Source organism: Onychomys torridus, chromosome 7 (assembly GCF_903995425.1).
Source record: "Onychomys torridus chromosome 7, mOncTor1.1, whole genome shotgun sequence".
Classification (NCBI taxonomy): domain Eukaryota; kingdom Metazoa; phylum Chordata; class Mammalia; order Rodentia; family Cricetidae; genus Onychomys; species Onychomys torridus.
This window is the reverse complement of record NC_050449.1, coordinates 95,949,737-95,974,432: the sequence shown is the minus strand read 5'-3', so window position 1 is coordinate 95,974,432 and position 24,696 is coordinate 95,949,737. Positions and strand designations below refer to the sequence as shown.

Genomic DNA, 24,696 nt, shown 5'->3' with positions numbered 1-24,696 from the left:
GCCATCAGGAAAGAGGCTGAGCAAGCCATGAGGAGCAAGCCAGTAAGCAGTGTTCCTCTGTGGCTCTTCATCAGCTCCTGCTTCCAGGATGAGTTGCTGCCCGACTTCCCTAAATGATGGACGGTGATGGAGGAGAGCAAGCCAAATAATCCCTTCCCCACCAAGCTGGTTCTGCTTGGTGTTTTCTCATAGCAACAAAAGAAAACTCGGATTCATTCTCTCTCTCCTTCCAGACTGTGGACACAGTGGGACCGGCAGCCTCACGCTCCCTGCCACCCCATCTTTGCTCTGATGATCGCAAGCCCTTATCAGACGGTGACCCTCCTTTAGTTGCTGCTGCCCAGGTATTTGGTCGCGGTGATGTGTAAAGTACCCAATGCCATCTCATTCTAGAATGAATGTGCAACAATTGGAGAGCTACACACACACTCTCGACACAACCCAATCCTGCCGTGATGGTGGGAATGAAAAGAGAAAACTGGAAAAGCTGGACAGCGTGTCTCATGACTTTGCCAGTCGGTGCGGGACCGGGAAAAACCCGTGCTGAAATCTAGCCATTACTAGCCCGGCTATACAGTTCCCCTGCCTGACACAGTCATGGGAGGCGAATCTAAAACCGATGAGCACCTGTCGACAGGGCCTCATCACCAAGTGGCCACACATAATCATTCATCAGGGAGTGGATGACAACTCTGTGTCTACTTAGAACCTTAAGGACTGTGCCAAACAGAAATTTCAACTTCTCTATGTGCCACAGGATCCTCGAGGTGCACCAAACTCCTTCTTTAGTGACTCCTGAACCAAACCAGATGCCTGGGCTCAGGATCAGAGGCAAGGGCTGCCCACATTCCCCAATGCAGAATTTGAGAAATGTACAGTTGAGCTGGTGGCTGCCCCCATCCAAGGCCATGTTTCCTATGGCTGCAGGGTGGCTACGATCTGATCAAAGGATGAGAAGGTGATGACTGTCTAGAACCAGTCCTTTATGGGTTAGTGTGCTCCAAGCTGCCTCCTTTCCCGCTGCTTGGATGGTATGGCGGTGAGTGATAAGGGCTTACCCAGCTGAGGATGAGGGGCAAGACAACTGCTGAATAGAGCCCAATCCTGACTGTGCAGTTACCTTGGTGGCACTCGCCTGCGTACACCTATTCATGTTGTGCAAGAGAGATTCCATTTTCAATTTTGCTCCAGCCACTTCGGTCAATGCAGCGTAACTAACCTTAATCAACAGAGTGAAGGACCGTGGACAATCATATCCCCAAAGGTCGGCACCTGGGTGGTGACTGCGATGTTACTGATAATAACTATGACGGTGACAACCCTTTTTCCCTGTTGTGTGCACATAAGACACTTCGCTGCTATGGAGCAGAGAGAGGTCATCAGACACTATGACAAGGAATCATGTCACTGGATCAAGCTGCAGCCATGCATAGCCCAGTGGTTTCCATCATCACAAACACTAAACTACATACTGTATCTCTAGTCAACCTCAACACAGCCTGACCAAAGAAAGGGCAATGAGTGAACCAACGCTGGGGGGGGGCAACTTCCTATACCCCAGCTTTCTCTAAGTCTGATCTTCAAGCTACTACAGAAGTGCAATCCCTAATCTGGTAGCTGTCTCTCTCTAAGACCTGTTCCGGCCACTTGTTAGAATCTGAATCTGAAATGTCCCAGGGGCTCGTGTTCTGAATGCTTGGTCCCCAGTGGGCAGTGTCAACTTGGAGGCCTCGGAACCTTTCAGAATGGGGCATACCTGGTGGAAGGAGTTGGGTGGGCTTGGAAGGTTATACACAGTCTCCGTCCTCCCCACTTCCTGAGATGGCTCTACTGTATGCTGGAATAGACTGAAGTCCTTTGGAAACCGTGAGCCAGAACACATCTTTCTTCCTTCAGGTTGTTTCTATCAGAACAACCCAAAAGTAACAAGTGCAGAGCTGGCCCCAGCTAAGTGGTGCCACTGTTATAACTAATTCCACCAGGTGGTTTAGAGTCGTGCCACTGTTATAACCATTGAAACTGGCTGGTGAAGGAATGTGGAAGATTTGAAGATGTGGAGCATGAAGATGTAGACTCACCACTCTGGTGAGAACTTAAGAGGACCAGGATGATGACAATATGGACAGCAAAGATGGTACTCATGTGGTCTCAGGTAGGCACAAGGACCCGACTGTGAACAGGACTATAGAGGTCACTGTGTCTGATGAATTTGTTCATATTCTACCCATGTCCTGAAAATCTGAGTGAGGTAGATTTCGAAGGTAATGGAGAAAATGCAAGACAACTTAGCACTCAGCCTGTGGTACGATTCTCGCTGGCTACTTTTAGCTAGGTTTATAGTGAGAATCAGGAGCAAAATGCAGAGAAGAGTTTTTAAAATGTGGGATCTGACCCTGAAAGAAAGGTGAGGATGTCTAAAGCTGTGCATAAGAGAAGTGTGGGCAAGGCAGGCCTCTGCTGCTCAAGTCATGAGCACCCGTGAGAAGCTTCGTATATGATGACACTGGGACAACAGAACAGGTGACCTGAGAAGTCCCCACCCTCTGAAGGTTCCAGGGTATAAACTGAAGACTCGCTTAAAATACTTTCCTTCAAAGGAGACTGAATTTTGAAGAGTCACCAGGGTGTTCTGATGGAAAAGGGACACCTACAGAAATGATTTTCTCGGTTCTGGGTTCAGCTGCTCAGGGACTCTGGCTGATGCAGCCATGATCTAAATGGTCCTCACTGGCAGCAGACTTTGGAATTATCCACCAGGTACTATTTTCCAGGTGTGCAGAAGGCAAGATTTTGGGGGTCTTGCCCCTAGGTTCTTAAGGAACGCTGGTGAGTGAGACCAAACAATGTGCCCCAGATTCTGGATATGGAGCTGTAAGATTTAATGTTTTCCCTGCTGGGTGTTTGTCCTGCTTTGGTTCAATCCTGAATACATTCCTCTTACTTTACAGGTCACAGCAAAGAGGCTATTTTGAGTCTCAGTAGAGACTTTAGACTTTGACTTCTGATCAATGTTGAGACTACATGGTTTCTTGAAGTTGGAATAAATACATCTGTGTATTACAAGATGGCCATGGCCTCTGTCAACCAGGACGGAGTGTTATAGTTCGAATCTAAAGTGTCTCTCACAGGCTTAGGTTTTGAGTATTTGTTTGCCAGCTGGTGGAACTATCTGGGGAGGGTTCAGAACCTTTGGGGAGTAGGACCTGGCTGGTGGAAACAGGAAGCGTAGGGTGGGTGTTTAGCACGGACACCAGTTTGTACCTGGTTCTAGCCTTGCTCTATGTTTCATGGTCTGCTGGGATGTGAGGAGCCCCCACCACATACTCACACATGCTCACACATGTTCCCACTGCTGCAAATCTGCCAGGCCTTCCCTGTCCGTGAAGGACTGAATTCTTCTGGAACCATGAACCAAAATAAATCTTTCTTTCTGTAAGTTGTTCCTGTCGAGTAATTTGATGGCAAAAAGATACGGAAAAAACGAGTGTGATTCCCCACCCAACCTGGCCACTCATCAACTGCACAGACAGCTGTGAGAAGAAGTCACATCTGCGCATGTCGGTACAAGGCACAGGTGTCATTTCTTGGGGGTAACTGAGCCATCGTTTCCCCTCAACTCACATCTAAGGTTTTGCTTTAGTTAATAGCTGAGCAGGTTGTATCAGACTAGTCTGTAAATTCAAGAAACCATTGGCAAGCACTTAAGAGTGGTCACAAACTGGTGGATAGTGGACGGGTTACAGTCTCTGGGAAAGCAAGAGAACTCAGTGGAACCTGCATTTAAGTCATTGTGTCCACTCAATAAAAAAGAGCAGCTATGTAAAGTGTGTTTTTTTTTTTTTTTTTTTTTTTTTTTTTTTTTTTTTTTTTTTTTTTTTTTTTCTGAGACAGAGAAACTCTGTAGTTTTGGTGCCTGTCTTGGATCTCACTCTGTAGACCAGGCTGGCCACGAACTCACAGAGATCCACCTGCCTCTGCCTCCCGAGTGCTGGGATTAAAGGCATGCGCCACCACTACCTGGCATAAAGAAGGAATTTGAATCATAATCAAGAGGGAAAAAAAAACCCTCAATAGAAATAGACTCCCAGATGATACAAATAGGCATGCTTAAAAAGAAAAGGGAAAAAATAGATGTAGAGATGGGTTTCAACCAAACTGCAGACATTCTAACAATCAAGACAGAAATGAGGAAAGGCAGAGACAGCAGATCACATTCCTACCCCCACCCTCCCCTCCCCACTTCAGACTGAACCTCTCCTGTGAGTAACCTCCAGGCACCTGGCCTGACTTCCCTGTCCTCAACACTGGTCCTGGAAGGCATCTTTATGCAGCAGGCAAGGTTATTTTTCTGGGTTTAAAACCAACAACCTTAGGGGTGTGGAGAGGTGGCCCAGCAGGTAAGAACACTGGCTGCTTTTGCAATGGACCCACGTTTCATTCCTAGAGCCCACATGGCAGCTCATAGCTCTTCACAGTTCCACCAGCACTTCACATACGTGGTACACTTTCATATATGCAGGCAAAACACTCATACACATGAAAGAAAGAAAAATAAATCTTAAAACACAAAACTATACAAAACAAAAAACCTGACTCCATTCCTCCCTGATGCTCCTAGGAAACAGTCTAAACACGTGTGGTTGACTGTTCGGGGCCCACCGTTGGCTTTATACTTCCTCAGCTTGACTTTATACCAGGGAACGATGTTGTTTGCAATTCCCACATTACTGTGCATTTAATTTGGATGTATTTGTGCATCCATGCACGCCACGGCTCTTTTGTGGAGGTCAGAGGGCAATTTACAGGAGTGGGTTCTCTCCTGCCACCATGTGTCTGGGGGTGGAACTCAAGTTGTCAGGCTTGGGCAGAAGGCACCTTTACCCACCAAGTCAGCTTGCAGGTCCCTCCCATGTCTTTTTCCTGACGCTGTTCTCCCCCACCCCCCGAAAGTATTTCTTTAGAATTTGAGATGCTTCTCCTCTGCAAATCACATTCTGAACTCTCAGGCTAGCCCAGAGACTATTCAATACTTCCTCTGCTACCAAACAGGAAAGGTCTCAGACTGACTCATCTCTGCCACTGGTCAATGATGTGGCGATTCTGAGTATGTAGCCTGCTGATCGTGGGCTTTAGAATCACCCCAGGAGCTTCTTGAACACTGGGATCCCTGAGTCCACTCAGGTAGACACAAGTGCAAGCTCTGGTGTCAGTCTGGGAATCAGAACCATAGATGAGTTCTCAGATCATTTACTTGCTTGGTGACATGCACAAGTAACTGCTCCGTGCTGTGATCCGGGTCTGAGGAGGCTGTGTTCTCCAGGGGTCACAGGTTGATGACAAGGCTTGAGGGAGAGGGGAACAATGCTAGAGGATGAGGTGTTATGCACAGGGGGCAGGCTCACTCAGAACCAGGCTCACATAGTCTGGGTAGCAGAGCTGGGGGATCTGAATCCACATCTCCCTGCCATCCAAGTCCCTGCTATGGGCTATTGAGCTGTACTCCTTCTGCTTCTCGAAGTCCGCTTCTGAAGCTGTCACTGCAAATCCCTGGCATCACATCGTATCTGGCTCCCTACTGTCAGAGAGTGGTAATCATTAGCCGTAAGAGCTCATCAGAGCCCACTTAAGAGGGAGTTCATTTGCATTTTAGTAGAAATAAATAAAGTGAGCCTTCAAAGGACAGAAGGGAAAGGGCTTACAAGAGAGTCTTGGCTGGGTCTCCATGACCAGAACGATTCTAGCTTCTGGGCACCATCTATTTCCCAGACACAAGTCACAGTAGCTGGCCCCACACCACTGCCAGCTGGAGCCTGTCTCTACCAAGAAGGCCATATTTTTAGAGAAGGTGGTCATGGTCTTCCCTGGGCAGCTTTTTTTTTTGGTGGCAGATGGTGTAATAATTAACAATCAAGCCCCTTCACTTGAGTGCCTACTGTGTGTTATAAAAATCCCTGTCCCTGCCCCCGAGGAGCTTTTGACTTTGTGGAGAAGAGGAAGATAAACGCACAGGAACTGTCACAGCAATGGAGATGAAGCAGGGAGCAGTGGACCCACTTGCTTGGTGTCTTATGGAAATGCAGAGTGAATTATGCAAGCCCTTACTTAGTGCACATCACCTTTTCAGTAGGCAGAGGATGGGGAATAGTGGAGGATGGGAGGTTCGGGGAGAAGCATCTTGGAGGGAGTAAGGGGAATTCTGGTTATCATCATACGAGTTTGTCTAAGCCTCTGGATGATTACTATTATTAACTGTGGACCAACTAGAACAAACAGGTGAGTGAAGGCACCAGAAGTGCGGGTAGAAACCGGAGTGAGTGAACACTCACTTAGAGGGGAACACTGCATGTTTCCTATTGTTTCATGACGTCTCACCCAATGGCGGGCAGCCAAGGGGTGGCTCAGGAACCCACAGTCAAACTGGTCGAAAAATAAGAGGACAGAATGCATAGTACCGCAGCTGATGAGAAGTACAGAAAACCCCAGACACGAGAAAGCCAAAGAGAGGGGACTCTCAAGTCTGCACAGAAACGGTGCCCAACATCAGATGAGCTGAGAAGACCCCAGCAACCTGTCCAAGGCGGGAAAGAAAACAAAACAAACAAAAATCGGAAGAGACTGTTGTGGCTGCTGCCCAGCACGGGACAGAGCTGAGACTCGGGGTCCACACAACTGTTAAAGAAAACAGCATTGCTCAAAGCTGGAGACAGAATCCACGGTCACAAGCACAATGTGCAGGACACAGTCCCAAGTGAGCAGTCATGGGTGAGAGGAGAATGTAAGCATACACGAGAAAGAGAAACAAATGAGATCTATTCTGGGTTAATTTAGACGCTGAAAGTAGGAGGGAATATTCTAAAGGGGTCAATATTATCATGTCCAAACACAGAAAAAAAACTTACTCTCATAACGAAGACACAGATTTGGGCCAGCAAGATGGCTCGGTAGGTAAAGGTGCCCGCCATCAAACCTGACCACTTCGGTTTGATCCTGGGAACCCACATTAAACTAAAAACATTTTTAAATAAATGGGAACAAAGAGTCTATGTTAGAAAGAAGTTGCTCAGACAGAGAGGAAATGATGTTAGCAGGAACTGAGACTCCTCTGGAAAAGCTAAGGACACAGGAGAGGGTCACTACGAGGGTGAGGCAGGACAGTGTTGTGTGGTGATATTCTGTTGTATTCTAATAAAATTTGCCTGAAGATCAGCAGACAGAGCCAGCCACTAGATTAAACACAGAGGTCAGGCAGTGGTGGCACACACCTTTAATCCTAGCACTCTGGAGGAAGAGATCCGTCTGGATCTCTGTGAGTTCAAGGCCACCCTGGGCTACATGAGATTGACTCAGTTTAGGAGAGAAACAGCCTGGCAGTGGTGGCACACACCTGTAACTCCAGTATTTGGGAAGCACACATACCATTAATCCCAGCACGAGGAAGGTTGAGATAGGATGTGAAATGGCTGGGTGGAGAAAGGCATATAAAGTGTGAGGCGACAGGAATTGGAGGCCCTTTCGGCTGAGGACTCAGAGGCATTCAATCTGAGGATTCGTGGAGATAGGATCTCACTTCCACTTGGCCTGAGAATTCAGTAGTGGTGAGAAGTTTTTCTAGTGGCTTGTTCCTTTGTCTCTCTGATCTTTCAGCATTTACCCCAATATCTGGCTCCAGGTTTTTATTAAAAGAGCAATTAGGATTCGTGCTCCAGTGTTGTAGATGAGAGCACCCTGAAGTATGAAGCCACATACTTTCTTCAGAAAATGGAAAATGGTTGGACCAGTGGCTGGTACAGGGGACATGAGGAGAGGACCCGGTGAAGTGGAAATTCAGAAGGACTTCCTAATAGCCAGAGCTCTAGAAAGGTCATTCTGGTTGGCAGATGGGACAAATGCAAGGAAGACACACAGAAATTTGTAGTGCAAGCCTGGAAGGTAGGCAAGGGGAGAGAGACGACTCCAGAGGGAGGAACCCGTGTGGATGATACTGAGGACATGCTGGACTGGGTGGATGCTGAGAGACACACAGAGGCTGTGTGGCTGAGGCAAGGTCTTGACAAGTGCAGCGGCTTGTATATGTGGGAACAACATCTTCATTTATCACATGACAAACCAGAGGTCCAGAGACTTGAAGTGACTTTCCCAAAGTCTCAGAGTGAGTCAGCAGGGTGACAAGGGCTGTCACACAGGCTTTGGGCGAGGCCATAAAGGAGACCTCGTGGGCTGTGTAATGGTTAACTTTGTTGACTTGAATAGTGTATATTCTTGGATACCTGACAGAGACAAGAACTCAAGAATGGGGTGACTTTTTCAGTCCACGGTTGTTTGGTCCCACATGCTTGGGCAGGATGTTGTGATATGAACTTCCACCAGGATGTCAACTGCTTTGCTTTGTCATGTGCTCATCACCGTGATCTACTAACATCTCTGCAACCACACGTGCCCAAATCAATACTTTCTACACTAGGCTGTTTCTGTTGGGTGTGTGGTAATGTCTATGGAAAAATAGCTGATACAGGCTGACTCCTTTGGAGCAGACTCCAGAAAGGGTAGCCCCAACCACACCACAAGAACTAGTGAAAACAGACCCTACACGGGTGTCGCTCATGTGTGTTGCCTAAGTGGGGAGCCATGAGGCTAAATCCAGACTGATCGGCATTCTCAGAGGGGATGAGCAGGGACGACCAGGCCATAGCAAGCAGAGCTCCTGGGGCTCCTGGGCTCTGACTGAGAGTTCTGTTTAATTGCTATTCAGCATGCCCTACAGGTTCTGACCTGTGTCAACTCAGATCGCAGAGGCCAAGGACTGCAGATGTTTGTCCACATGGTAGCAGCAAGTGAGGCAAGGAGGTAGGCAGTACACTTTAGAGGTCTGTGAGCTGCACAGATTGCCATGTGAGTCTCCACCTTGCTGTTCACACTACTACCAACCACTTTGCCTGCCAAGTCACGTCAAATACATCTCTGTAGCCTGGCCCGAGGAAACCCTCTATATTAGCGACTTTTCTGTTGCTGAGGCAGAATATCTGAAAGAAAGAACTTCAGGGAGAAGGGTTCTATTTTTGGCTGTTCAGGGGCTACAATCCGTCTGGTGGTGACACCAGCTCCTCCTCATGGTAGGTGGGAGTGTGAAGCTGTTTGCTCACACCATGGTGGACAAGGAAGCAGAACTCAAGCTGGAACTGAAGCCAGGCCGTAACCATAATGCACTACATGCTGCCTTCCCCACAGACACCCACTTCCTCCACCAGGACCCACCTCCTAAAGGCCTTACAGCGTTCCAAAACATCCTGACCTGCTAGAGACTAAGCATTCAAACACAGCCTGTGGGGAGGTGGGCTTGTTCAAGCGACAGCAACATCTGAGCACATTATCTACAAGAACCAGGCAGAGTTTCCTTTCCCTGCGGCTAGCTGAGAACTAGGATCCAATGTTGAGCCCCAGGTAGTGGTTCTGCCGCTCTCAGCCCAGTGCCCTCCACTCATGGAGCTAGTCTTTTCTCCTTTGCATCTGCATTCTACTTGTAAAGGAAGCTCCCACTTTAGGTGGACGTTAGAGGAAGGAGACACCCGATAAAAAGAACAAATAACTATTCAGAAAGGCCTTGGCATCCTTGGTGACTCCTTTTGACCAGCTCCCTCTCAAGGGTCAGCACAGGTCACACAGGAGAGTTGTGTATTGATGGATGTGTATGTGTGCGTGTGTGTGTATGGGAAGCATGGTAATGGGGACACACACAAGTTCACACTTTATTTGTACAAAGGCATGAAAGGGTGTATTATACTGGTATGAGTGAGAAGGGGGTCAAGGCTTCTGCTCTAAAGGTAAAGTCTGGATCCCCGATACACACAGAGCCCCAGCACTGGCCTGAGTCCAAGGTGGTGAGGAACCCTCACAGGCTTTCTGGAAAGGAAGCATACTCAGGGTGTGTCTGTCAGTGTCACTCAGGACAGGCCCCGGCTAGCCCCAGAGGAGCCACCATGCCATCAGTCAGGTGTCCAGTAGGCACCAGTATGATTTTCTTTGATGTTATCTGTGTTTATTTGTTTTTGTTTGTTTGTTTGTACTGAGATAGGCTGTATTGTATTCCCAGGCCCCAAGCTGGCCTTTGATCGACTATGTTGCTAGGGATGGCTTTGAACTTACCCTCCTGCTTCTAACTCTACATGCTAGACTCTACCAGTCGAGCTAAAGTGTCTGTCTGGGTATGTGATATGACCCTCAGAGTCTACGCTCGGGATGAAGGTCAACGATAAGCCAGCCTCTAGTGGTACATTAAAGGCTCTGCTAAGTCCTGCACTGGAGAAACAGGAACTGGGTTTTTCTTCATCTACTGCACCTCCCTCCCCCTTAGGAACCTTTGTGCTCCTAATCTTTATCAACGCCCCAAAGATCTGGTGTTCCCAGGGCTTCAGCAGAGGCCGAGCTTCAGAAGGTGGGTCTGAGAGTAACAGCCCTCTTCCACTGTGCCAAGGAGTCACGGTCAAAGCAGCAGTTCTGTTCTTTGTTTTATCTTGTGAGGCATGGAACAAATAATTTCTGATGGTAGCTGCTCCATGGGGGATGGGATACCAAGACACACAAACAACAGGCTTGTGCTTGGAAAATCTCCTGCCAGCCTAGAAGCCCCATGAGCCCCTTGCAAGGCTGTGCCTACCTGCCTGTATTGCATGATGTCTCCTCTGAAGGAGACTGCAGTGTACTCTGTTGCGCTACGTGCCCACCCACCCCCAACCTGGCAATGCTAATTTATTCCTTTGCGCTTGCAAGCAGCTCTGCCTGTGAAAAATGGCAGCCGCTTTATTTTATACATGCAAGGAATATTAAGAAGCACAGAGTTCCTCCCTACCGTTTGCCTTCCTCTGAGTGTGGTATTAAACAGTATCAACAGGGGTTCAAACGATGGTGCGTTGCATACATTCCTCTAGACAGAACTTCCACTGGTACAGCTGATCTCCGAGCAAGAAGATGTTCCCTACGGCACTTGTTGAAATCTTCTTGGCGCTGTGCATTTATTATGAAATATAATTTTGCATCCACATTCTGACAAGATACAGCAATAAAGTCTACGGAGGAAATCTGCATGGTAATTTGCATAAATTGACTCCAGCATTTCTTCTGGGGAAGAGAATGAAAAGGCAAGTATGTGTGTCTTCTTTTAGCCTTGGCCAGGCCTGAACCCAGGGCTGGAGAGAAGCATCCGTAAATGGCAGGAAGCAGCTGGGCATGACAAGCCCTTGACAATGACTCTGCTGTTCTCTGTCTGCACAACCAACCAGCAGAGAAAAGTATCTGGGTAAAGTCATGCAAATTACCATGCAAATGAGCCTGGTAAACTTAAAGATTCAGACCCCAGAGGCGGTGCTTTGTGGGGAGGATCCTACAGCCTTTGGGATCATTGCCTGCCATTGCCAGCATGGCCAGCCCTTCAAGGAGTACCCTGGAGGAGGTGATGGTGGCTCCCAAGGTCACAGGGAAGGCACCCAGCCTTTCAGAATCACAATCTGTCCTTTTCTGGTGGTTACTTTATTCTGTATGAAGAATGGCCATCCAATTTGTAATTCTATATGTGAATATATTTTATTGGTTCTGTTCCTTTAGAGAATACTAATACAGAAAGCAGCTTGCTACCCCATCATGGTGCTCACATCATGAGAAATATCCCTGCTGTCATCCAAGTCCTTGCCCATTCACCCTCCCCCACCTGCATTAGTGGCTGAGCCTGTGAAGGAGTTGTGTGTTAGTGGTGGGGTCCCTTGGGTGTGTGGTCCAGACAAGCCGGGCATGGGTGGCTGCTGGAGTGGGCGGGAAGGCTTCCTGGAGGAAAGATGGAGTGAGTGAGGGATGAGCAGGATTTGATGCAGTCACTCTGGCGGGAGGAATGAGTGCATGCACAAGTAGTCAAGAAAGGATGAGGTGCCAGGATCAAGCATTGCGTGTGTGGATGCTTCTTGAACCCAGGATCAAGCATTGCGTGTGTGGATGCTTCATGAACATGTGCGTCCATGCACGTGTGTGTGTGTGTGTGTGTGTGTGTGTGTGTGTGTGTGTGTGTGTTCACAGCTAGAGCACACACAAGGAAACAGGAATAGACTCCCAGGCTGTGGGGCACCAGGTGACCACCTGGTGGCTAGGGGCTTGCCCCAGAGAACAGAGGTGCACTGACCCCACCTCAAGGGCCCCAGAGGTGAATCCACACCGACCCATCAGCCACATCTCAGATCCTGTAAAGAGGGACCAGATGAAAATCTTGCAGACCTACAACAAAGAGCATCTGGGGCCACCGGAAGCTGGCAAGGGCGTGCTCCCCTCGTGCCTCTAAACGGAGCATGGCCCCCTTGTATTTGTGTCACCCTCAGGCCCCCAGGAAGGTGAGGAGAGGATACACACTCCCATTGTTTGAAGCTACCCAGTTTGTGATCATTTGTTATGGCAGCCCCAAGAAGTGAGTGTGGGAAGCCTTAGGGCAGAACAGACTGGCATGGCTGGAGGGTCGGCTGCAGGCAAGAGCATCTCAGGAGCCCCGAGCCGACAGGAAAGGCCAGAGCTTCCTAGGAACCCCCTTCAGACTCCTTCGAACCACTCTCCCATCCTAGCAGTGTGGCCTCGGAGAGCAACCCTTCAGCATGTGGGCCTCTCCCAGAGGCAACTCTTTAGATCTGTTCTTTTCTGACTTGTATCACTGTGTGAATTCCAGAAGGGGCCACTGGCTCCCAGCCTTAGGTTCATCTCCATCACCTTCAGCTCTTTTTTTTTTTTTTTTTTTTTTAATGCTAAGGCCTGAACTCCTCCCCATCCCCACCCCCCCACCCCCAGATAGTTGCCTAATATGCAGACAGGAAAGAGAGCCTTGGAGAGGCCCCACAAAGCACTGATTCTCTAACCTCGGCCAGCAGTTGCCTCCGGAGGACCATACCTCCTATCAGGATTCTTTCACAGCTGACCTTCCCAGGGCCTACAGGGGTTTCCCGGGTGTGCGTGTTGGGCAGGTGGGGGAGGCACACCAAGAGCCAATTCTTATTTCAGGCTATGTCCAGATTTTTCACTACCGTAGAATTTGAAGGTAACCTCTTAGTTGGGATTTTACAGGAAGGAATCATCACAAACACAATTCTCCTCTGGCTGAGACATGGTTTTTCACTTGTACAAGTGAAGTGATTTCTGTAGGGTGATTCAGTAGGTGGTGAGAGACTGCAGAGTAGATGTGTCAAGGGAGAAAGACAGTGCATGCGTGTGTGTGTGTGTGTGTGTGTGTGTGTGTGTGTGTGTGTGTGCGCGCGCGCGCGCGCGTGCGTGTGTGTCTGTGACTGCCAGGTAAATATAGGAAAAAATCGTGCTCCTCAAAGGTCCCCAGGGCTGGCCAAGTGGCATCTCACCAAGGCCCATAGGCAGACAGAACCTTCTGAGAGGTCCAGAAGAGGACCCCAGCCTCCCATACTCAGAGCCTCATGGTGGCCCTTCAGGGCCTCATGCCTGCTGAGCCCCAGACCAAGGTGGAACTGGCTAGTCCTGAGGACGGACCCCTGCTCTCCCTAGCCTGCTCTATGTCCTTACTGCTTCCTTCTGCCGCCTTTCCACAGACCATGGACGACACCACACAGACATCTTTTGTCAGAATGAGAGAATGGGTGGAGAGTATGGGGCCTGGAGACATGGGGAGAAGAGAGGGAGCACTGGGAACTGTCTGAGTGGATCTAGACCCTGCCATGCTGTCCTGGCTGCTGGACAGACAGGACACTGGTGGAAGGATAACCAGCATGGCCACTGTGCAGTGGGACAACGTGAGAAGAGGTAAATTTCATCCTGTAGAGCCGGTGGAGACTGTGTCCACTCCCACACACCTCTGCTGCTCTGCTAAGAAAAACAAAGAGTCTATCCTCCTCCATCTCCAGGGGGTTCATTTGTGTGTGTGTGTGTGTGTGTGTGTGTGTGTGTGTGTGTGTGTGTGGACTCTCCACCTAATTACTGCTCTAAGTCTTTTGGAAAAGACTTCTACCTGAGGCTATAACAAACCAAGTCAGACAACTCTGCCATGCCTGGGGAGAGCGATGTCTACCCTTTGGTCTCTCTTGACTCACCATGACAGTGGACCTGGGGGGCTCTCAGTCTGAGGCCACCAATGAACTGAGGCAAGTAGCTACTACTGTGCCAGTAGGCATCTGTGACACCATCTGTGGCCAGGCCTGGCACAGAGATGGCTCCAAGAAGATCCTGGGCTTGGCCTATCCCAAAACCCTGGTGAAAACCAGAAGGGCAAAGTAGCCGCCCTAGATTTGGGGGGCCCAACTAGCCTTAAGGACAACATGTTACGGGCGAAGGGTCATGAGGAGCTGACGGAGGTGCAGGGCCTCTGTGCTGAGGGCAAACATCTGCCCCAAGCTTCAGGCACTAGAGTAATTTTCAGAGTGGAGAGGGGACAGTGACAGGACCACACAGGGAGCAGCAAGTAGAGGCTGAACTGAGTGACAAGTGCCAGGCGGTGAGAGAGACACCGGGAAGGGGAGGTCAGTCAAATTTCAAAGGTGACTTGTCCACTGCTGCTAAGAACCTCACTGTGTTTTCCAGTGTGATGTCAACAGAAAACAGGAAGATGATTACTATTTTAAAATCAAGTAGTAGCCAGGTGTGGTGTAGGCAGAGAGATCCGAAGGTCACGGTCATCCTTAGCTATCCAACAGATTTAAGGCCAGCTAGAGCTCCATGAGTCTGTCTCAAAAAACTAAAGGGGACAAGTCAGATTAAAACTAAGACATGAGCATGTGCACAGGCACACACACAAGCATGTGGGTGCCCACACAGCACAGAGTGAGACTTTAGGAGGGGTCCCTTAGTGCTGGCACCTCTGCTCTACAGTGATAGAAGAATTCCCCTTACTGGCAGGACCGGCCACAGTAAGACAAAGTGATACAAAGTCCTGGCTTTGGGGAGGACGCAACAGGAGGGCCACCACTGATGTCCTAAAGCCGTGCACAGCACCATGGACACCACTATGAAGCACCCAGAGTCTCCTGACCTTCCCCGTAGACAATCCTTCTGGATTCCACATGATACAGGATTTCGGTTCAGCCACTGCAGAGTGAGTAGGGACTTGAGAGTGACAGAAAGGGGGCCCTCTGAGGGCATCCAAGACAAGGATGACTGGTCCAGGGTAATGAGAGACGGACAGGCAGACACAGAACTGCAAGCATGGTGTGCTGTTCCATGGTGAGCGACATCTTGGAACAGCTGCCCCAGCGGATCTATAAATACTCGTCCTTGAGAATGTGATGACAAGGGATTCCTCGTTCAAACACACTGCATTTGCTTTCGGCAGGCTGAAGCCCCACACTGAGAAAAAGAGCCCCAGAAGTCTTGCTGAGAGCAGTCCCCTACCTGAAGAACCCCTTGAAACCCCATCGTCCCTTTTTCAAGTAATACCTACTAACATGTCTGGGAACCAGTATCTCAGAGAACCCCCAGCTCAGAGAAATGAATTGGAGAACTGTCTATACCCTGAGGAAAAACCAGTACTTTTAAAATATATCAGAATAGTTGAAATGCCTGTTTTACAACTTTGGCAAAAAGCTTGAATTATGAGGAAAATTCACTTGTACAATACACCACCACCACCACCACCACCAAAACCAGATATGTCTCTGCCCCCGATCCCTGGATTTTGATTTGAGGTCATCTAAAGTATAACAGGTCTGTGGCTGATGCCAGACCACCATTCCAAAATCAAGATCAATAGAAGTCATTATGTCCAGTCTCCTGACCACACAGGCCAGGATAAACTCACCACCCATGACTCTCTGTGGCAGGATGTGCTTCAGCAATGGCCATAGGGGCTGAGGGTGTGACATCCAGGGAATGTGAATGTAAATGCATGGGTGTGTGAGGGACTCTGTGCATGTGCTCTGGGTTATGTATATGTACACTCCAGCGAAGAGAACATGACCACTCCTGAGGTGCGCCCTCCTCAACTACTCCTGTGTTTCAGCTCATCCTCTTCTGCATGCCTCCCGACATAACCAAACGTTGTAATGGTTCCAACCTGACTGTGAACAGCTAAAGATCCCCTCTCTGGCTTTGGGATTTCTCCCTGAAAAATACAAATGTCTCCTTTTCAACATCTAGGTTCTGAGAACGTTTCCTGCAGAGGCCCAGTACTCAGGGAAGACATTCCTTCAAAGCAAAAAGACACTTCAGAAACGTGGGGTTGTCCCACTCCCATCTCGGCCATCCCTGGAGACAGGCTGGCAGTGGTCTCCAGACAGGTGCCACAGGCATGGATGAGAAACTGGGGAGGACGTGGGGGTCTCACCTGGTATGTGTTGTCAAAGCTGTCGTACATGAACCTCGTGATCAGAGACGTCTTCCCGACTGCAAGGCAAAAAGGAGAGAGATGTTCAGATGAAAGGAGATGAGACTGATGGCCAGTGGCTTACAAGAACCCCAGGAAGAAGACCCAAGTCAAGGCACTGAGGATCTACACCAGGGAAGCTCCAGAGACACTCTGGTCAGATGCCAGCTACCACGGAGGAGGCCTACCCCTTCCCCAATTCCTACCACCCAAGTCCAGGTCTGCCCTGACCCCAGGTGCCAGCTGAAATGTGATGCCAATAGATGCTCTTCTTATAGCTCTCTGTGTTCGCCAGGCCACACCACCTCACCAAAGGGCATCTGCTCACAGGGGACTCCCTTCAGTTCCCATTTATTCAGCTTAAGCATTGGCAAGAAAGGGGCAGGGGAAGGCAGCAATCCTTTCTTAGTGTCTCTCCAGGGCAATCCTCTTCCCCACAGAGTGGGCTTGACTGTCCAGCCCAACCCCGGGCCTTTAGCATTCCTGAATCCCACTGCGTAAGTGACAAGAGGATTCCCAGATACTGTGACGACTGCAGGCTTACTCCAAGGTCTGGATGCACCCTACATGGGGCAGAAACGTCCCCAACTGAAAACTGCTAGTATGGTTAAGAGGCCGAAAGTCTCTTGGGAGACTCATAAATGGCGCTAATTCCAGGGTTTGGCTCCTGATACAACCCCGAGCAGGTCCCCTGGGACATGGCAGTGACAGGAATGCCAACTGTGGGACTTCTAGCCATCTGGGAGGATAAAGGGACATTTGTCGGGTCACTACACGGAACCCTTCTCTCCTCTGGCCCACCAGGACTCTGCCGCAGTCCTGGGAAGTTCAGGATGGAGCTGCAGGAGACAACTGTTCCTGACAAGGAAGGTAAAGGTGCCTAAGGCCACAAGCTCTCTCCATTCTGCCCTCTCCATGTTCAGCAAGCAGGCCATTCCCAGACTGGGACTTGTGGTGTGGCTAGTCGCTGCCTGGGCAGGGCAGGACAACCCAATGAGCCATGGACAGGCTCGATGCCGGGTCTGAATCTACAGACATGTAACATTCCTGACAGCCAACCCTGGCCAAAGAGAGGCAGTCTCCTGACCAGGAGCCTCTGACAGACTAGGTCTGGGCTACAGCCAAAAGACCCAAGTCTGACCCAGGTGAGGTCAAATCCTACGGAGGCACTGTTCAGCTGTGTTTCCTGAGGTAGTTCCCCCTCCTCTGGACCTCATGCTAACATATCAAAGTCGGCAGAGGATGTAAGAAGAAGTAAGGAAGGTAATAAGAGTGAAAGGCACACGGGAAGTGCTGGAGAGCAGGAGGCGTCAGGCCACCTGAGATAGCTGAGGCACTTTCCAGAAGGGCATACAACAAGGGAAAAAACAAACCCACCAGCACTAAGGTCGGATAATGAAGAAACGGATTCCTCCTTGTCTTGGGGTAAGTGCACGATATGCTTGGATTGGAATTTTAGGGGGTAACAAACATTCAACCAGCTCTGTCTACGTCATGAAATCCCAGGAAGAACTCTAGGCACCCACGCCCTGTGGAGGAGCCTCCTGGGTTGTGAACACACAGATGTGCCTTGAGCGTGTGCAGGCTGTGATTCTGTGGGGAGAAGGGCCCAGCCATTCTGCATCCGGGATGCTCCTAGAGCTCACCAACTGGTGAGGTTGGCTAGCTTCAGGGATCTGCAGGTCTCTGCCTCCCCAGGACTGTGATTACAGATGTGCAGCATCACATCTGTAACGTGGGGAGCCAAACCCAGGTTTTCATGATTGCATGGTAAGCTACCAACTGAGCCCTCTCTCCACTGTCCCTCGTCCCCGCAACTGCAATCTTAAGGAGTGCTTTCCTGAGGGTCTGTTGAACCTGAGGGGCACTGGGGACCCCCTAGATTTAGAGATAGTTGGTCAGAAGTATAGATGTCTGGGGGACTCCCAACCATTTTCCAGCTCCTCTACTTGGAGACAGTTCCTGACTGGCCCGGGACACCTTCCTACCCTTTCCCAGGCCATCATGCTCTTTAGAGCATTTGTTTCGTCTCTTATTTCAGATCACTTTGTTTTGTCTCAAGCCCCACCCTTGGCCAAGTGTGGGACTGCAGGGTCTCTGTCCTGACCCTGGCTTCTGAGGTCTCTGGGCTTAACAGTCTTCAGGGGACTGGACTACCCTGCTCGGGACACAAAGCAAGACAATGCTACCAGACATCAGGAATTGCAGGGAAAAGCTGTCCTCCATGGCTGTCTCCAGGAACCTCCAGGAGGCCTGAGCAGAGCTAATTACAAGACATCCCCTCTGTCCACCCACACTGGTCCCCACCATGGCATCAAATGAAAGAGCTCCAAGGCTCATGCTTGGGGTGTTCTCTGCCAAGGTCATCTAACCCTGAAGGGCAGAAGCCCCATCCCTGTCCCTTTCTTGCCCTCTACCACAGCCCTGGGTAGATCACGGACGCCAGGATCTGGAAATAGACCCGATGAGGCACTCTACTGTGGGTCATGGCAGAAGCGAGGGCTGAGAGAGGGTGGCAGTGCTCAGCATGCACCAGGACAGGCAGGGGGAGGAGGGGCAGGAGCACTGGCTGCCTTTAATCCCTGCAGGAACCCTTCAGAGAGAGCCGCCTCCCACCCTGCCCCATCCTCAAGGTCACCCTGCCACACTGCTAACAATGGCTCACAGACACACTGCAGCAAGGCAGGGCAGGGCTTTATTAGAAACAAGCAGCGGAACCATCACAGAGCTCTTTTTACCCTCGGCTCAGGGCTCGGCAACACTCCTGTCATCTCATGGATGTGCAGTCCCCCGTGATTAGAGAGGGAGCTGCATTTTTCTTCTTTCACCCAAATGAAGGCGAGAAAGATCATGCCTGGGCACTGACCAGGATCCTCGAAGGAAGGAGGAAACCCCCATGCTCCCTGGGCCACTACTTAAGCCACACAGGGGATTTGGCACTGTCCTAGGGTGGCCTCAGGAATCCTCACTTCCATCCTCTGCATTAAGATGCTCAAGGTCACAACGTGGACAGGCAGTGGAGCTGGGATGGGAGCACAGGTCTGCCACCAGCTCCTCTGCCTCAGCTACTCCTCAGAGCCCCTTCATGGAGCGATGGTCTGGCAAGCAACAGATCCTGGGGTCTGCAATCAGGAATGCTGGTGGGGTGGGCAGCAGGACCCCAGGCAGCGGACACAGTGTGAGCAAAGGCAGAGGCCGGGCGGGGGTGGGGTGCAGGGGAGATGTCTGTTAGGAAAGGAGAGGAGAAGACCAGGTTATCACGGGGTGTTATGCGGAGGCCCCTCAATCTTAACACTGCCTTACAGATAATGGAGCCAGACACAGTATATGAAGAGAGAGGTGAAGAAAAACACTGTTCCCAGAAGCTCTGTGAGGCTGCAGGGTTGACTGAAACCAAACCTCACTTTTGGGGCCAGCTGTGGAGGGCTTACAAGGGGCAGATGGAAAGGCTAGGCTGGCAGCTTCCAAGGCAGTGGGTGCTCCAGAAGAGACCTCAGCTCAAGGGGTGTGGATGTGCACAATGATGGTAGTTCAACATTCCCACCACAGGCTCCCAGAGTGGCCCCCTTTCCAATGCTCTCACAATGCAAGCCGGATGCTCATTCAGGGGCTCAGTCTGGAGGGTCCTACTCTGATGACAGAAATGGTGCTGAGTGACTCCCGACACCAGGCAAGAAAGGGCAGCTCGCCTGCCTCAAGTGTGCTCCTGCCTTAGGGCTGGGCTGTCAGATTTCATAAGAGCCCATGCCATCCCACCTGGGCGAGATCACTCTGGTGTGTTCGTGTGACAAGAAACGGAGACATCCCCTATCCCAGGTGACCTGTGCGTACACAAGCTTTCTCAATCCGAGAAATCTTGCCTCAGCCTCCAGGCTGCTTTCAAGGCTGCCTGCTCAGAACCAAAGCAAACGTGCTGTAACCTGCTGCAATTATGAACCTGAGAGGCAGGTACATATCTTCCTTTGGTTGGGCAGCTGAGTTTTGGGTGGTTTGATACAGGGCATGAGATACTTAGTCAGTTCTGAGCTTTCAAAAGCACTCATACTGCTCTTGGAGACTGGCTACAGAAGCCACCGTGGAGGCGGAGCAGAAGTCTGGTGAGAGACAGACCACCCAGAACGATGCAGGGGCAACAGGGGTGTAAGAACAGAGGAGGTGACAAGACCCCAGATCACACAGCTGACAGGACCCCAGAGAGAGGGCCCAGGATGTCTCCAGTCACCTGGCTTTGTAACCAGCAGATGATGGAGTCATTCTTTGGATTCCAACAAACAAGGAGAGACCAGGTAGTCACTGTAAAAACTTTCCTCATAATGATCAGATCAGGGCACACACGTAGGCCCTGTTTCCAGAAAGTAAATAAATAAAAAGCAATCATTCAGTCTCATGAACAATGGATCTATGCCCATTTTCCATGAAATAACTATTTTCTTTGAACTCCATGCCGAGCTGCTGGACCACAGGCTGTGTGGGACTCAGTCCCACACACCACGGCAATACCACCAGACGGAACACTGTCCCTTGGTAGCCTGCTACCAGCGTCTGCCTGCCTGCCTGTCTCCTCCGGGTCCATGCACTCCACTGGTCTCCCAGTCTGTGGGCCCCAGTGACTCAGCACAAGTTCCAGTTTGGCAGATTTCTGTACATTTTGGTGGTTTCTAAGTAGCTTCTAGAACACAGAGAAGTTTCTGCATTCAGTGAGCCTCTACTGAGTGCTGACTCTGCTAGGTTCAATCTGGGCACCAAATTGTGAGAAGGCAGACTACCCTAGAGCAGCCCTGGCCATGCGGAGCTAAGCCCTGCCATGAGTACTTGAAATGCCAGACTTGAGGGAGGTGGCTGGGATGAGCCCCTGCTGGGGGAGTCCTAGCATGCTCTTGGGAGGGAGGTGGTACCTGGGTGGGTGGGGAGGGGCGAAAATGAAGATCTGCGGGCTGATTGATGGGCTTATCCATCACAAAGTCATTCACCCATCTTATCCCATCAGTACCATGCCTGAGAGTCAGTACCGTGAGGACGCTGGGTGTGGCTTGGGTCTGGGTCACAGGACGAGAGCTGAAGAGATAGCCTCCCTCTGTGAAGGACACTTCTCCTCCTCATCTCCACAGAGTGTGAATGTAGGCAAAGAGATGGCTGTTAGGGCCAGGAAGTGAGACAGAGCACAAGAAATCACCTGCAGACTTGATGGGGGGTCTGCAAGGCCTCGCAGGAGCTGTAACCACTACGGAGAGCCTTGGCCTGCAGCCTGCTCGCAGCTCCAGCTCAAGTCACTGCCCCTAACTGCTCTGCAGCACTCTTGGACAGAGATGCATTCACTCTAGTCCGACTGATGGTCCCGAAGGGGCTCGTGTCCTGGGTGGCAGTAGCATATAACGCATGGTTACAGCCAAGGTGGACTGTCTGCCTCTCAGCTCTTGGGTGTTTTTAGGAGAAGGGGCCCAATGCCAGGCACTAGGTCTCTGCACCCATCTACAGCTCTCATCAAAGCAGATCTGCAGCTCTGGGAAGGTGGCCCGAGGGGCTGAAAGTTCAAATCTGTGTCCTTCCATCTCAAGCCACCTAGTCCTAGAGTGGGACCAGCCCACTCAGCTGTCCCAACCACTCAGGTTTCAGGACACAGATGGGAAATGCTGTGGGGATGCTGGCAAGGGCCTACAGAGGGGCTGAGCCCAGGGCCTGAAACTGTCAGGACAAGCCACCCGTGTCACTGTTTCATAGCATCTTCAAAGATGCCGCCACCATCCCTTGCAACCTCTGCACCCCGGGTCCTCTCTCACTGGCCTGGTTGTGGTGTGCGTAGCACCTAGACCCTGTGAGGAGGAGAGGAGCAGAGGAAGACAGCAGCTACCTTTGTTTGAGTCATGTTTCCTTTTGCTCCGTGTGAAAAGAAACAGAAAATCCAGCCCTCTCTGACTGTGAAAGAAAAACATGCCTAGGGCCAGGCTCCCCCTTCATACCCCACTCTGCCACCCCGTGCTCAAAGCGCCTTTGATGGCACCCACCTGAGCCCTCAGGGCCTGGCTGGCTCACTGAAAGCTAAATGAGGAAACAGGTGAAAAAAATCCCATTTTCAAACCTTTCCCCCACAGACTCAGACGGTAATTAAGAAATATGCAAAGCTCTTCATTGGACACTTTAATTAAGCGTGTTAATTCCCTCTGCCAGAGGATGCTCAGCTTCCTAGGCCTCACTCAGGGGCCAGTGAAGATGGAACAGGGAGATGGAGGGCAGAAAGAGGGAAGCTGAGGGCAGGCCGGTGTGGCTCAGGCCCTTCTGTACCAGCCAGGAGGCTGACCGTGCCGGACCCTCTGGCCTCCTTACTGAGTGTTCCTTCCTCACAGCCCTCCACAGACCCAGCTCCTCTATCCAAGCCCAGTGTCCCTGGAAGCCTGTCCTGACTCAGCCGTACAGTGCCATTTCATTACCACTCTTGACACTTGCTGGAAAAATGGAGATCCTGGGAGACAGAAGGGAGTTCTGGCCTCCTATCTGGCCTGGGTTGGCTGTAGACCTTGGAACCACTGTAGCCCCCAAGATCGGGAAGCCAAAGAAATCTTGGTAACATAAAAGTCCACAGCTCAGGGGCTGGAGAGATGGCTCTGTGGTTAAGAGCACTTACTGTTCCTCTAGATGCCTAGAGTTCAGTCCCCAGCACCCATGTCTGGTGGCTCACAGCTACCCATACCTCCAGTTCCAGCTCCAGGGGGATCTGATGTCTTTGGTCTCCTTGGGCACATACACATAATTTCAACAACAACAGAAATAATAACAATAGTAATAACAACAGTAATAATAAACAACAGTAACAACAACAACAACAACAATAAATTAAAAGTAAAATGCTATAAAATAAAGAAGAAACCCCCACTTCAACCATGTAGAAAGGGTAAGGGCAGAAAACAGAAGGGCCAAAATAAGGCTCCTTGTCCCCGAGAAGCCTAATACTACAGACAAGCACGCTCCCTTCCTCCAGAGACCCTCAGGTATGCAGGGTGCTCAGTCCTCCAGACACCGTCATCAAAGCCCCGGGCCTGTTTCTAGAGCTTCGCATGGTGGTGAGACAGTGCACTGGGAGGCCCGGCCTCAGTTTCCCTTTCTACACAAACACTCTTGGCTGTGTTCCCGCTTCTTCTCCAGTGGCTCCTCCTTCAGTAGAAAGATAAATAGAGGGAAGAGCTGCCCACAGGGATGGGCTAGGTGAGACCCCTCTAAAGGTGCTCAGCCCCTGGCTGCCCAGAGGGAGAGCTCTGGCACCTTCCCACCCACAGAGTGTATGCTCATCTTTGGTTTCCTTTTGTTCTCCAGCTTGCTTTCTTTCTCCACCCCCAGGTTCACTGAGGCATAACTGACGAATCACAGTTCTAGAGAGTTACAGCATATAATGTGATGCTTTGCTGGCACTCCCTCTCTCTACAGATACAGATAGTAGGCATATGCATTATGAAATGATATGGCAGTTAGTCTAATGTACTCATCACAACACTGCTACCTTTCTGCGTCTGGCAAATCCTAAGTATTGTTATTACACAAAAGGTACCTGGGAGGCTGGGCAGATTACTTGGTAGGGGAAGCACTCGCTTTACAGTGTGAGGGTTGGTGCTCTAGTCCCCAGCACCCACATAGATGCCACCTGTGATCATAGCATCCAGGAGCTGGAGACAGATTATCCCTGGAGCAAGCTGCCTAGAGGAGCTGAGCCAAAGAACTCCGGTTCAAGTGAGAATCCCTACTTCAATACATAAGGTGAGGAGCAATCGGAGAAGATACCTGACATCAACCTCTGGGTGCCACATGCACACACACACACGCACACACACACACACACACACACACACACACACACACACACAATGCTCACATGTTCACATGCACAAATACACACACCCCACATGCATACACCACATATACACACCATGCATGCATACACTTGCACCACACACACATACACACACTCACACACCACAGGCACACATATACACAGCCATGTGGTTCCACCTGAACGTTCAATCTTCAGAAACAGTGCACAGTGAGGACCAAATGGTTGCAGGGGGCGCAGGGTGGGGGAAGTGGGGAGATGTCAGTCAAAGGTACAAACTTGGGTTATAAGGCGAGTGCAGGAGACCTAGTCTCCAGCAGGGTGAGTCCAGTCCACAGGCTACTAGACAGTACATCACATCCCAGCTTCCTTCCTTCACTCTCCAAAGCCTGGGAACTTACACTGTAGTCTTGGACTTGGCCCCTCCTTTCCCTACCTCAAGAGATTCCAGGACACTGGAAATCATCCCTTCTCAGCCAGACCTAACCGAAATTTCCTTTTCTTCCCCAGTCCCAAGGAGACCCTTGGGGCATTTGTCCTGGCC

At 50.4% G+C, this 24,696-nt stretch overlaps 1 protein-coding gene across 2 annotated transcripts in view; it reads right to left on the bottom strand.

The window, feature by feature from the left end:
- Rab6b (RAB6B, member RAS oncogene family) overlaps positions 1-24,696 on the bottom strand; it is a 60,199-nt gene that overhangs the window by 14,676 nt on the left and 20,827 nt on the right. For both annotated transcript variants that reach the window (XM_036192350.1, XM_036192351.1), the window contains exon 2: positions 16,298-16,356. In XM_036192350.1, coding sequence (XP_036048243.1) covers positions 16,298-16,356 — 59 coding nt within the window. The remainder of the gene's footprint in view (positions 1-16,297; positions 16,357-24,696) is intronic.